At 20.7% G+C, this 13,321-nt stretch overlaps 1 protein-coding gene across 4 annotated transcripts in view; it reads right to left on the reverse strand.

Moving 5' to 3' along the window:
* LOC117167463 (telomerase-binding protein EST1A) overlaps positions 1-13,321 on the reverse strand; it is a 356,887-nt gene that overhangs the window by 321,534 nt on the left and 22,032 nt on the right. For all 4 annotated transcript variants that reach the window (XM_033352451.1, XM_033352433.1, XM_033352441.1 and 1 more), the window contains 2 exons: positions 8,344-8,622; positions 717-958 (listed from right to left, as the gene is read on the reverse strand). In XM_033352451.1, the coding sequence (XP_033208342.1) occupies positions 717-958; positions 8,344-8,622 (521 nt within the window). The remainder of the gene's footprint in view (positions 1-716; positions 959-8,343; positions 8,623-13,321) is intronic.

Here is a 13,321-nt window from a genome sequence, read left to right on the forward strand (position 1 = left end):
TATTTTATTTACAAAAAAAGTTCTTAGGTTCAAAAAAACATTCAGTGAACGGAAAAAGTGTGGTCGGTAATATAGGTATTTAGCTGTGTCACATGCCCTTAACAATTGGAAATTCTACAATTAAAAAAATTTTCAATTCTTTTTTTTTTTGTTGTTCTTTTCAGAATAGTTAAATTTAAAAATTGTTTAAGGGAAAATTATTTAATTGATTCAATGTTCAACTTGTATAATAATAAATTATTCACTTCCCACGCTTTTTTTTGTAATATTTAAATTTTCAAGCGTCAAAATCGAAAATTATTTAATTTAGAAGATTAAAATTTGAAATTCATTCAATTTTTTTGTACTAACAATTGAAAATTCTTCAATTTTAACCAGTTTCAATTGAAGACTCAAATATTGAAATTGTATAATATAAAATAATGAATGTTCTTTTTAGAATAGTTAAATTAAAAAAAAAAATGTTAATTAAAAATTATTTAATTAATTCAACATTCAATTTGTATAATATAAAATTACTAACTCCTGACGCTTTTTTTGTAATAGTTAAATTTTGAAGTTTCAAAATTGAAAAGTATATCATTATTTTAAGCATTTAAATTTTGTTTTTCATAAAAAAAATGTTTAAAAACCAAGCTGAAACATAGGAATCTACAATCTGAAAAAAGCGAACGAACGAATTTAAAGATTATTATTAATTATTTATTTCTTCTTACCGATTAGCATAATCCTGGCTGGGCGTGTGCGATCGGGAACTTTGTGCCGAATACTGATCCGGTGTGACTGGCCTAAAAGCAGCCGAATTTTCTAAATCCTCAGATCTCAGTCTTCCTCTTCCTCGGCCTCGAACCGGCACTGTATTTGACCAATTGGTCTGAGGAGGCAGTGAAACAGTCGGTGGGAAATTTTGAATTGTGTGCGAGTGTTGAATTGAAGGAGGATGGTACCGAGACGAACCCTGCAGTATTATTTATTATTAAAAAAAATCTCAACCAAAAAGATTAATTTTCTACCGAAACAGACCAATTTTTTACAAAATACATGAATTTATAACAAAAAAAAAATATATTTATTCAAACAAATCCAATTGTTGAATTTTCAGTTTAAAAAAAAAAATGTTGTTAACAAAGAAAAAACAAATTTTTAATAATAAACTTTTAAACAAAAATAAAATGATGAAATTTCCAGTTTAAACAAAAAGGTTAACAAAAAAAACGAATTTTTAACAAAATAGTTAAATTCTCAAAAAAAAAAAAATTCAACCAAGACGAAGTTTTTACAAAATACATGAATTTGTAAGCAAAAAATATAAACCTTCAAACATAAATGAAATTGTTGAATTTTCAGTTGAAAACACAATTATTTTTAAACAAAAAAAATACAAACAATTTTCAATAAAATAGTTAAATTTTCAACAACACAAAAAAAAACTCAACCAAAAAAATTAATTTTCAACAGAAAAAGACCAATTTTTTACAAAATACATGAATTTGTAACCAAGAAAAATAAACTTTCAAAAATAAATTAAAATGGTGAATTTTCAGTTAAAACAAAAAATAATTTCTTAACAAAGAAGAAACGAATTTTCAAAAATAAACTTTTAAACCAAAATAAAAAAAATTTAATTGGCTGTTAAAAAGAGGTTAAATTTTCAAAAACAAAAAAACTAATATTTGCAATTTAACCCAATCTTGGAAAATCGATCTATTTTAGCAACAAACATCCCTGTATTTAAAATACAGAACATTTTTACCTAATAGTTGAATTTTTTAAATATTATGATGCATCTCTAACGAAAAAAGAGCAATTTTTAAGAAAGTAATTCAAATTTTAATCAAGTGATTGAATTTGAAATTAAGAAGATTAATTTTCTGCCAAAAAAGATGGATTTTTAATAAAATACATAAATTTGTTACCAAAAAATATAAACTTTTAAATAAAAATAAAATGATTGAATGTTCAGTTTAAAAAACTTTTAAAAAATAAATAAATTTTCAACAAAAACAAAAAACTTAACCACGAAAATTCATTTTCTACCGAAAAAGACCAATTTTTTACAAAATACATAAATTTGTAACCAAAAAAAATAAATAAATAAACTTTCAAAAATAATTAAATTGTTGAATTTTGAGTTGAAAAAAATAATTTTTTAACTAAGAAAAAACGCATTTTCTACACTAAAATTTTAAACAAAAATAAAATGATGAAATTTTCAGTTAAAAAAAAGTTAACAAATGAAAAACGATTTTTTAACAAAATAGTCAAATTTTCAATAAAAAAAAACCTAACCAAAAAGATTAATTTTCTACCGAAAAAGACCAATTTTTTTTACAAAATACATGAGTTTTTAAAAAAACTTTCAAACTCGAATGAAATTGTTTAATTTTTCATTTGAAAAAAAAAGGATTTTTTAACAAAGAAAAAACGAATTTTCAACAATAAACTTTTAAACAAAAATATACTGATGGAATTTTCAGTTAAAAAGGAGGTTGACAAAAAAAATACCATTTTTTTTCAAACGTAAATAAAATGATTGAAGTTTTAGTTAGAAAAAAATTTTTTAACAAAGAAAAAAAGAATTTTTAACAAAATAGTTAAATTTTCAACAAAAAAAAAGACTCTACCAAGAAGATTAATTTTCTACCGAAAAAGACACATTTTTTACAAAATAAATGAATTTGTAACCAAAAAATATAAACTTTCAACAATAAATAAAATTTTGAATTTTCAGTTAAAAAATAATTTTTTAACAAAGAGTAAACGAATTTTCAACAATAAACTTTTGAACAAAAAAAAATGATGGAATTTTGAGTTAAAAAAGAGATTAACGAAAAAAAAAGAATTTTTAACGAAATAGTTAAATTTTCATCAACAAAAAAAAACTCAACGAAAAAAATTAATTTTTAAGAAAGTAATTTAAATTTTAACCAAGTGGTTTAATTTTCAATCAAGAAGATTGATTTTCTACCAAAAAAATATGAATTTTCAGCTAAAAAAGTTCACTTTCAAAGAAATAAGTTTTAATTTCCTACCATAGTAGTCGGTTTTTAGCCTAAAAAAAAACAACAAATTTCAAACAGAAATAGGTTAATTTTTATTGAAAAATTTAATTTTCACTAATTTTAAAAATCTTTCATGACGCAGATTATTATTTAACCAAACAATTGTGTTTTCGACGAAAAAAATGAATCTTGAGCTAACAGGATTAACGTTCTACCGAAAAAGATGAATTTTAAATAAAATACATAAACTTGTAACCAAAAAATATAAACTTTTAATGCAAATTAAAATGAATGAATTTTCATTTGAAACAAAATTTTAAACAAAAAATATATAAACAATTTTCAACAACACAAAAAAACTCAACCAAAAAGATTAATTTTCTTCCGAAAAAGACCAATTTTTTACAAAATCCATGAATTGTAAAAAAAAAATTTAAAAAAAAAACTTTCAAACATGAATCAAATTTTTGAATTTTCAGTTGAAAAAAAATAATTTGTAAACAAAGAACAAACGAATTTTCAAAAATAAACTTTTAAACAAAAATAAAATGAAGAAATTGGCAGTTAAAAAAAAGGTTAACAAAAAAAAAGAATTTTTAACAAAATAGTTAAATTTTTAAGCAAACAAAAAATCAATCAAGAAGATTAATTTTCTACCGAAAAACACACATTTTTTACAAAACACATGAATCTCTAACAAAAAATATAAACCTTCAAAAATAAATAAAATTGTTGAATTTCCAGTTGAAAACAAAATTATTTTAACCAAGAAAAAAACGAATTTTCCACCAAATACATATTTAAATTTCAATGAAAATGAAGCATTTTTTACTAATTGGTTAAATTTAAAACAAAAATCAACAAAGAAGATTAATTTTCTACCGAACGAGACGACTTTTCATCAAGAAAACTACATTTTAAACCAAGTGATAATATTTTCAATTGAAAAACATAAAATGGAATAGTTACATTTTCAATATAAAACATTAATTTTTGTCGAAAAAAAAAATACTAATAATTTTTTATGAAATTGTGATATTTTCAACTAAAATGATACATCTCGAACCGAAAAATTCATTTTGATCAAAGTCGTTCAACTTTCAATTTTTTACACAAATATTTGAATTTCCAATTTAAAAAAAAAAACATTTACAATCAAATGGAACTGTTAAATTTTCACTTAAAAACATTAATTTTCAACCTAATGAAAAACTGATTTTTAACAAAGTAGTATAATTTTTCATTAAAATAGCACAATTTTCAATCCAAAAGATGAATTTACAACCAAACAGTTGAATCTTTAATTAAAAAAGATTAATTTAAAACAAAAAATGGAATAGATACATTTTTAATTGAAAAAACCTATTAAATTTTTACGATAAAAAAAAAAGAATGTTCAATTAATTAGTTAAATTTTCAATTTTAAAGTCGAAATATATTGAATTTTCGACAATATAGTGGTATTTTTAACTGAAATGATGCATCTTAAACCAAAAAATTAATTTTTAACAAAATAGAAGTTCAACTCTAAACCAATTAGTCAAATTTTTCTAACAAGAATATTATTTTTCTACAAAAATACATTTTTAATCACGTGTATTAATTTTCAAAAAGTAGTTGAATCATAAATTAAGAAAGAAAAATATTTACCAAAAATTAAACAATTAAATTTTCTGTTAAATTAATTATATTGAAAAAATATTAAGAAAAAAATAATTTTTTACAATTAGTTGAATTTTCAACTAAAAAATATCAATTTTTACAAAATTGTTTATTTTTTTAAACGTATATTAACAAGATAAATTTGTAAAAAATATAATAGTTACATTTTCAATCGAAAAGATTAATTTTTTACAAAAAAAAAAACAAGAATTTTCAATAAAATATTCAAAAATTTCAACTAAAATGATAAATCTCCAAACAAAAAATGAATTTTCCATCAAGAATGTTGATTTTCAATACAACCAAAAATTTGTAACAAAATACATTAATTTTATACAAATAGATGAATTTCCAATTTAAAAAAATTAAAAATTTACAATCAGAAATAAAACAGTTAAATTGCCAGTTCAAAACATTCATTTGCAACATTCAAAATATTTGAATATTCTGGCAAAGTAGTTAAAAAAAGGCAAATTTTCAACAAAAACGATGAATTTTCAACAAAAAAAATTACTTGTCACAAAAATGTTGAATTCTTTCAAGCTTAGATTAATACTTCAATAAATAATTAAAATTTCAACAACAAAATAAATAACTTTGACGAAGAAAAATGGAAAAGTTACATTTTCAATCGAAAACATTAATTTTTTACTAAAAAAAAAAATTTTTTTCAGTAAGATATAAAAACAATTTTAACTAAAATGATAAATCTCCAACCAAAAAATTCATTTTTACCAAAGTTGTTTAACTTTCAACCAATAAGTTAGATTTTCCGCCCAGAATGTTGATTTAAAAAAAAAGGAGATTTTTACAAAATACATTAATTTATAAAAAAAATAGTTGAATTTCGAACCAAAATAAAAATGAATTTTCAACAAAGTAGCAAAATTTCTCATAAAAATAAGTCAATTTTCAATCCTTAAGATCAATTTTCAACTAAGTAATTGGATTTTCAATTAAAAAATAACAATTTAAACCAAAAAATGGAATGGATACATTTTCATTTCGAAATATTAATTTTTTTAAAGAAAAAGGATTTTTTAAACAATTATTAAAATTTTTAATTTTAAAATCACAACATATCGAATTTTCAACAACATAGGGGGATTTCTAATAACATAGTTTAATTTTCAACTAAATACGTGAATTTTAGAGAAAAAATAATTTTTTACAATTGATTTTAATTTTTAGCAAATAATTGAATTTTCAATAAAAATTGAAATTTTTTTAACCAAAAGAGAAAACATTTTATCTAAATAGTATATTTTTCGACACAAAAGTTGAATATTTTACCAAGTAGTAGAATTTTTAAATAAAAAAAAGATACATTTTTTCACTAAAACATTGGATATTTTAATAATAATTTTTTTTAAACGCGGATTAATACTTGACCAAATAATTGAATTTTCAACCAAAAAAATTGATTTTCTACCAAAAAAATTTGGTTTTTAACCAAATAGTTGAATTTTCTAGCGAACTAGTTAAATTCTAAAGCTAAAAAGACGATTTTTTTTAACGAAATCGGAATATTTTCAATTAAAAACTTCCATTTTCACAAATTTTGTATATTCTTTATAACGCAAATTAATTTTTAATCAAATAATCGAGTATTCGAGCAAAAACATGAATTTTCAAATAAGAAGATTAATGTTTTATCGTAAAAGACTAATTTTCAACAAAAAAAGATATATTTGAAACTCAGAATGAAATAGTTACAATTTTAATTTGAAAAAATAAATTTCTTAAAAGAAAAAAAAATTTTCAACAAAATCTATTTTCGCTTCTATATAGGTATCAAATACACTTCGATTTTTTGAATTTCAAATTTCAAATATATTTAATATTCAATAAAATAGTGGAATTTTCAACTAAAATAATGCATCTTCAACCAAAAAAATGAAATTTTAACAAAATAGTGCTTCAACTTTTAACAAATCAGTTAAATTTTTCCACCAAGAACATTAATTTTCAACCAAAAAGATGAATTTACAAGCACGAAGATGAATTTTCTAACAAAAAAAAAAAGAATTTTCAACAACAAATTTCAACAAAATATTTCAATTTTCGACGCAATGCGTGAATTTTAAAGAAAAAATAATTTTTTAAGGTAAATATAAATTTCAACAAATAGTCGAATTTTTCAGAAAAAACGAAAAAATGTTATGCAAATAGTTCATTTTTTAACAAAAAAGTTGAATATTCTACCAAATAGTTTAATTTTTAATTAAAAAAGATAAAAAAAATTTACCAAAACTTTGAATATTATAACACAGGAGTTGAATTTTATACCCCTAAAAGACAAATTTTCGACAAAATTGATAATTTTTTTATAACGTAGATTAATACTTGATCAAATAATTGAATTTTCAACCAAGAGGATTAATTTTCTACCGAAAAACAGTAATTTTCTAAAAAAAAAACATATTTTTCCATAAAATAGTCAAATTATCAACTAAAATGATACATATCCTTCCAAAAAATTAATTTTTATCAAATTCGTTCAACTTTCAACCAATTAGTTATGTTTTTTTTTTTTAACAAAATACATTAGAACCAACAAAAAAATTTTACAACCAAGGAGTTGAATTTTTAACCAATAACATTAATTTTCTACTAGAAAAGACGAATTTTCAGCAAAAAAATATGTTCTTTTTCCACCAAATAGTTGAATTTTCTAGCTAAGTAGTTGAATTATAAAGCAAAAAAGAGGAATTTTCAACTAAACGGATACATTTTTTAATAAAAAATTACATTTTTTCAATTTTAAAATCGAAATACATTAAATTTTCAACAAAATAGTGGAATTTTCAACTAAAATAATACATCTTTAACCAAAAAATTAATTTTGAAAAAAGTAGTCGTTGAAGTTTCAAACGATTATTTCAATTTTTTCCACCAAGAATATGAATTTCCTTAAAAAGAACATATTAATAAAATATATTAATTTTCAAACGAATAGTTGAATTTTAAACTTTGAAAAATTTTCATCAAAAATGAAAAAAGTTTTGAGTTAAATTAATTATTTTTGAAACAAAAAATTCAATAAAGTAGCTAAATTTCCCAACCACGAATATTAATTTTCTCGCAAAAATAAAACATATTAATTTTCAAACAAATAGTTGAATTTTAAACTAAGAAACATTTTCATCAATAATGAAACAGTTAAGTTTTCAGTTAAATTATTTAATTTTCAGAACACAACATTTTTTCAACACAGTAGTTAAATTTCCCACTAAGAATATTAATTTTCTTTTTTTAAAAAAATTATTAAAATATATTAATTTCAAACAAATAGTTGAATTATAAGCAAAGAAAATTTTTCATCAAAAATAAAATAGTTAAGTTTCCAGTTAAATTAATTATTTCTAACAACAAACAAAATGTCAACAAAATAGTTAAATTTTTTACCAAAAAGATGACTTTACAATTTTCAACAAAATCCATTTATTCTTAAAAAACAAATTGACTTTTCAACTAAAAAAATATATGTTTAATTCGAAATAAAATAGTTTTATTTTCAGTTTAAAAAAAAAATTAATTAAAAAAAATCTTTAACCCAAAAGATGAAGCACTTAAAAATTAAAAATGTACAGTTTCCGGTTAACAAATAAATTCACTATCATTTCCCGGTCTCATAAAATCGCGAAAAAAATTATAATAAATTTATGATTATACATACCTGAAATGTGACAGTGCTACCGTCCCAACCGTCTTCAGAATGACTATTCGAAGGCGGTGGTAAAAATCCATTTTCTGCCAGAAATTTTTTCCGAAATCGAGGTGGTAAGGATTCCAATTTTATGTTTTTTGGAATAGTATTGCCTTCCTTTATACCGTGTCTACCGGAAGGAGGTTTCCCCTGAAATCTGTCCGGGTAACCAGGCTCTACACTTCTCGTGTCTCGGGTTCGATTCGAGTCGTATTTGTTATTTGACGGTATGTATAAAGGCTCGGAACCCTGTTGAAAAATACAACAAATGCGTTTTTAGTATTAAAAAAAATTAATTTTCGATAAAATAGTTGAAAAAAACGATATTTTAACTAGCTAAATTTTCAACAACAAAAAAACAATAAAAGAAGAATTCTCAATAAACAATGTAATAGTTGATATTTTCATTAACAAAATTTAATTTTAATTAAAAGACAGTTAAATTCAATCACAAAAGACCAATTTTCCACCAAATGGTTGTATTTCCAAATTAAAATATAAATTTCTAGTTAAAAATGAAATATTTACATTTTCAGTTGTAAAATTACGATTCAACCAACAAAAAAGATTATTTTTCCGCAAAAAAGATCAATTTTAAACTGAAATGATGCATTTTCAGCCAAAAAAGATGAATTTAAAACCAAGAAGATTCGTTTTTTTTATCAAAAAGACGGATTTTTAACGAAATACATTATTTTTCGACTAAAAAAAAAAATAAATTAAAAAAAATGTTCAACAAAATTATGAAATTTTAAAAAAATACAAGAAAATTTTGAAACACAAAAAATTAATTTTAAACCAAGGAGATTAATTTCTACCAAAAAATACAAATTTTCAATAACAACAAAAATCATTTTTCGACCAAAAATGGTATAGTTAAATTTTAGCTGGAAAATGACTGTTTAACAAGCAAAAAAATTAATTAAAAATAAAATTTTAAAATGAAATTAATCTTCAAAACAAAAAAATTTATTTAAAAAAAAAATAATTCCAGTTTGAACCAAGAAGTTTTAATTTCAACCAAAAACGATGATTTTTTAAACAAAAAAAAAGTCACTTTTTATTAAAAATATGTATTTTTAACGAAATACATTATTTTTCGACCTAAAAAATTATTGTTAAACAAAAAAATAAAGGTTCAACAAACAAAAATGATTTTTCAACAATATGATTAAATTCTCAACAACAAAATTAATTTCTACCAGAAATATAAATTTTGAATTTAAAAAGATAAATTTTCACCCAAAAATTGAATAATTACACTTTAGTGGAAAAATTAATGTTCAACGACAAAAAAAAATAATTTTTGAATAATAGAGTTAAACTGAAAAAACAAAAAATGAAACTTTTAACAAAAGATTTCGAAATTGAACCAAGTTCTTGAATTTTTAACCGAAAAAATGAATTTTCAACCAAAAAAAGAATTTTCAACCAAAAAAAGCATTTTCAACAAAGAAGATTAGTTTTTTTATCAAAAAGAATGATTTTTAACTAAATATCTTATTCTTAGACTAAAAAAACATAAATTAAAAAAAAATGTTCAACAAAATTATTAAATTTTAAACAAATACAAGAAAATTTTCAACCACATTCATTAAACACATTATTAAATTTTAAAGAAATACAGTGAAGTTTTAAGTCGAAAAATCAATATTTAACAACAACAAAAATTTTTTTCAACAACAAAATTAATTTCTACCAAACATATAAATTTTGGATTAAAAAAGATCATTTTTCACCCAAAAATTGAATAATTACACTTAAGTAGAAAAATTAATGTTCAACAAAAAAAATTAATTTTTGAATAATACAGTTAAACTTAAAAAAGAAAAAATGAATCTTTAAAAAATAATTTTTGAATAATAGAGTTAAACTTAAAAAAGAAATAATGAATCTTTAACACAAAAAATAAAACTTTTAACAAAAGATTTCGAGTTTGAACCAAGTTCTTGAATTTTTAACGGAAAAATTGAATTTTCAACCAAAAAAGGCATTTTGAACAAAGAAGATTATTTTTTTTATCAAAAAGACGGATTTTTAACGAATTATCTTTTTCTTCGACTAAAAAAAAATAATTAAAAAACATTGTTCAACAAAATTATTAAATTTTAAACAAATACAGTGAAATTTTAAACAAAAAAAAAAGATTAAATTTCAACCACAAAAGAATAATTTTCAAGCAAGAGGATTAATTTCTACCAAAAAATACAAATTTTCAACAACAAAAAAATCTTTTTTGACCAAAAATGGTATAGTTAAATTTTAGCCGCAAAATTACTGTATAACCAAAAAAATTAATTAGAAAGAAAAGTTTAATTTTAAAATAAAATTAATCTTCAAACCAAAAAAATTAATTTTTAACAATAGAATTCGAGTTCAAACCAAGGAATTTGATTTTCAATCAAAAAGATTAATTTGCAACCAAGAAGATTAATTATTTATTAAAAAGAAGGATCTTTAAAATGCATAATTCGTCGACTAAAAAAAAAAAGAAATTTTGAAACAAAACTGAAATCTTTAAATTTTAAGTTGAAAAATGAATGTTAAGCAACAAAAAAATGATTTTTCAACAAAATAATTAAATTTTCAACCAAAAATGGAATAGTTAAGTTTTAGTGGAAAAATTAATGTTCAACGATAAAAGCAATTAATTTTTAAACAATATAGTTCAACTTTGAACTGAAAAAATGAATCTTGAACACAAAAAATTAAACTTCTAACAAAATATTTCGAGTTTGAACCAAGTCGTCGAATTTTCAACCGAAAAAATTAATTTTCAATCTAAAAAAAGAATTTTCAATCTGAAAAAAGAATTTTCAACCAAGAAGGATAATTTATTGCCAAAAAACGGATTTTTAACGAAATATCTTATTCTTCGTCTAAAAAAAAATAAATTTAAAAAAATGTTCAACAAAACTATTAAATTTTAAACAGATACAGTGAAATTTTTAACCAAAAAAGATTAAATCTCAACCATAAAAGAATAATTTTCAACCAAGAAATTGATTTCTGCCAAAAAATACAAATTTTTAACAACAAAAAATCATTTTTCTACCAAAATGGTATAGTTAAATTTTAGCTGGAAAATTACTGCTTAACAAGCAAAAAAATTAATTAAAAAGAAAAGTTAAATTTTAATATGGAATGAATCTTGAAGAAAAAAAAATTAATTTTAAAAAAAAGAATTCGAGTTCGAACCAAGGAGTTTGACTTTCAACCAAAAAGATGAATTTTCAACCAAGAAGATTAATTTTGTATTGGAAAGAAGGATCTTTAACAAAATACATAATTCGTCGAGTAGAAAAAAAAAATTCTGAACTAAAACTGAAATAATTAAATTTCAAGTTGAAAAATGAATTTTGAAAAAAAAAATGATTTTTCAACAAATAATTAAATGTTCAACAAAAAATGGAATTTTCAAAGAAGAAAAAAAAATTTTCAACGCAGAAGATTAATTTTTTTATCAAAAAGACGGATCTTTAACAAAATATATTAATCTTCGACTCAAAAAGAAAATAGATTTTAACATAAAACAATGAATTTTTAACAAAACAATTAAATTTTCTAAAAAAAAGTGGAATTTTCAATCAAACTGATTAATTTCTAACAAATAAGATTGATTTTTTATCACAAAAAGCCGGATATTTAACAAAATACATTAATCTTGGACTAAAATAAAAATATTAATCAGAACCTGAAACAGTGAAATTTTCAGTTAAAAAATTAATGTTAAACAAATAAAATGTATTTTTAACAAAATAATTACATTTCCAGAACAAAAACATTAAATTCTCAGACAAAAAAGATTAATTTTCAACCAAAAAGATAAATTTCTATCAACAAATAAGAAATTTCACCAAACAAAAAATCACTTTTCAATTAAAAACTGAATAATTAGATTTTTAGTTGAAAATATTCATGTTCAACCAAAGAGAATTAATTAATTTTCGTTAAATTTAAAGTTTAAAAAAAAATAATTTTTAACAAGAGTTAGATTTTCAACCCCCCAAAAAAAACACATTTTTAGTCAAAAATTAAGTAATGAAATTAATACAAGAAAACAAATTTTCAACAAAATAGATTTATTTTCAAATAAAATGATAAATCTTCATCTAAAAAAATTAATTTTTCAGAGAGTATTAACTTTTAATCCAGTAGTGTAATTTTCAACCAAATAATTCTATTTTCAACTAAAAACAATAAATTGTCAATAAAAAATGGAATCAAAAGAAATAAATTTTCAACTAAAATTATGAATCTTTAACATAAATTTTTTTTAACAAAGTAGTTCAAGTTGTCAATCAAAGAAGATAATTTCTTGATAAAAAATGTAACATTTGATATTTCAACGAAAAAATTCAATTTTGAATAAAAAAAAACAGTCAATTTCAACCAAATAATTATATTTTAAAATTAAAAACAATAGAATTTGAACAAAAAAAGAAATTAATATTAATCCAAAAAAATTAAAATATGAATTTAAAAAATTGTTGAATTAATAAAAAAAAAGAATTTTCAAGAACTTAGCCGTATTTTTAACTGAAAAAGATACAATGCAATCAAAAAATGAAGTTAAAATTTCAGTTAAAAATTTATTGTTGACCAAAAAAATGAGTTTTCAACAAAATAGTTCAATTTCCCACAAAAAATATGAATTTTCAACCGAAATGATGAATCTTTGACTGGAATCGTTAAATTCCAAGTTTAAAAAAATTAATTATTAACCTAAAAAAATTTTTTCAATATTCTACTAGAAAAAAAGAAGAAATATTAAGCAAAAAATAGTTGAAATTTCAGTTAAAAAATTAAAGTTTAATAAAAAAAGTTTATTTTCAGTGAGATAATTAAATTTTCAACAACAACAACAAAAATAGAACTAAAAAACATAATTTTTCAACCACAAATTGACTAGTTAAATTTTTAGTTATAAAAATTAATGTTCAATCAA

The sequence above is a fragment of the Belonocnema kinseyi genome, chromosome 1 (assembly GCF_010883055.1).
Source record: "Belonocnema kinseyi isolate 2016_QV_RU_SX_M_011 chromosome 1, B_treatae_v1, whole genome shotgun sequence".
Lineage (NCBI taxonomy): Eukaryota > Metazoa > Arthropoda > Insecta > Hymenoptera > Cynipidae > Belonocnema > Belonocnema kinseyi.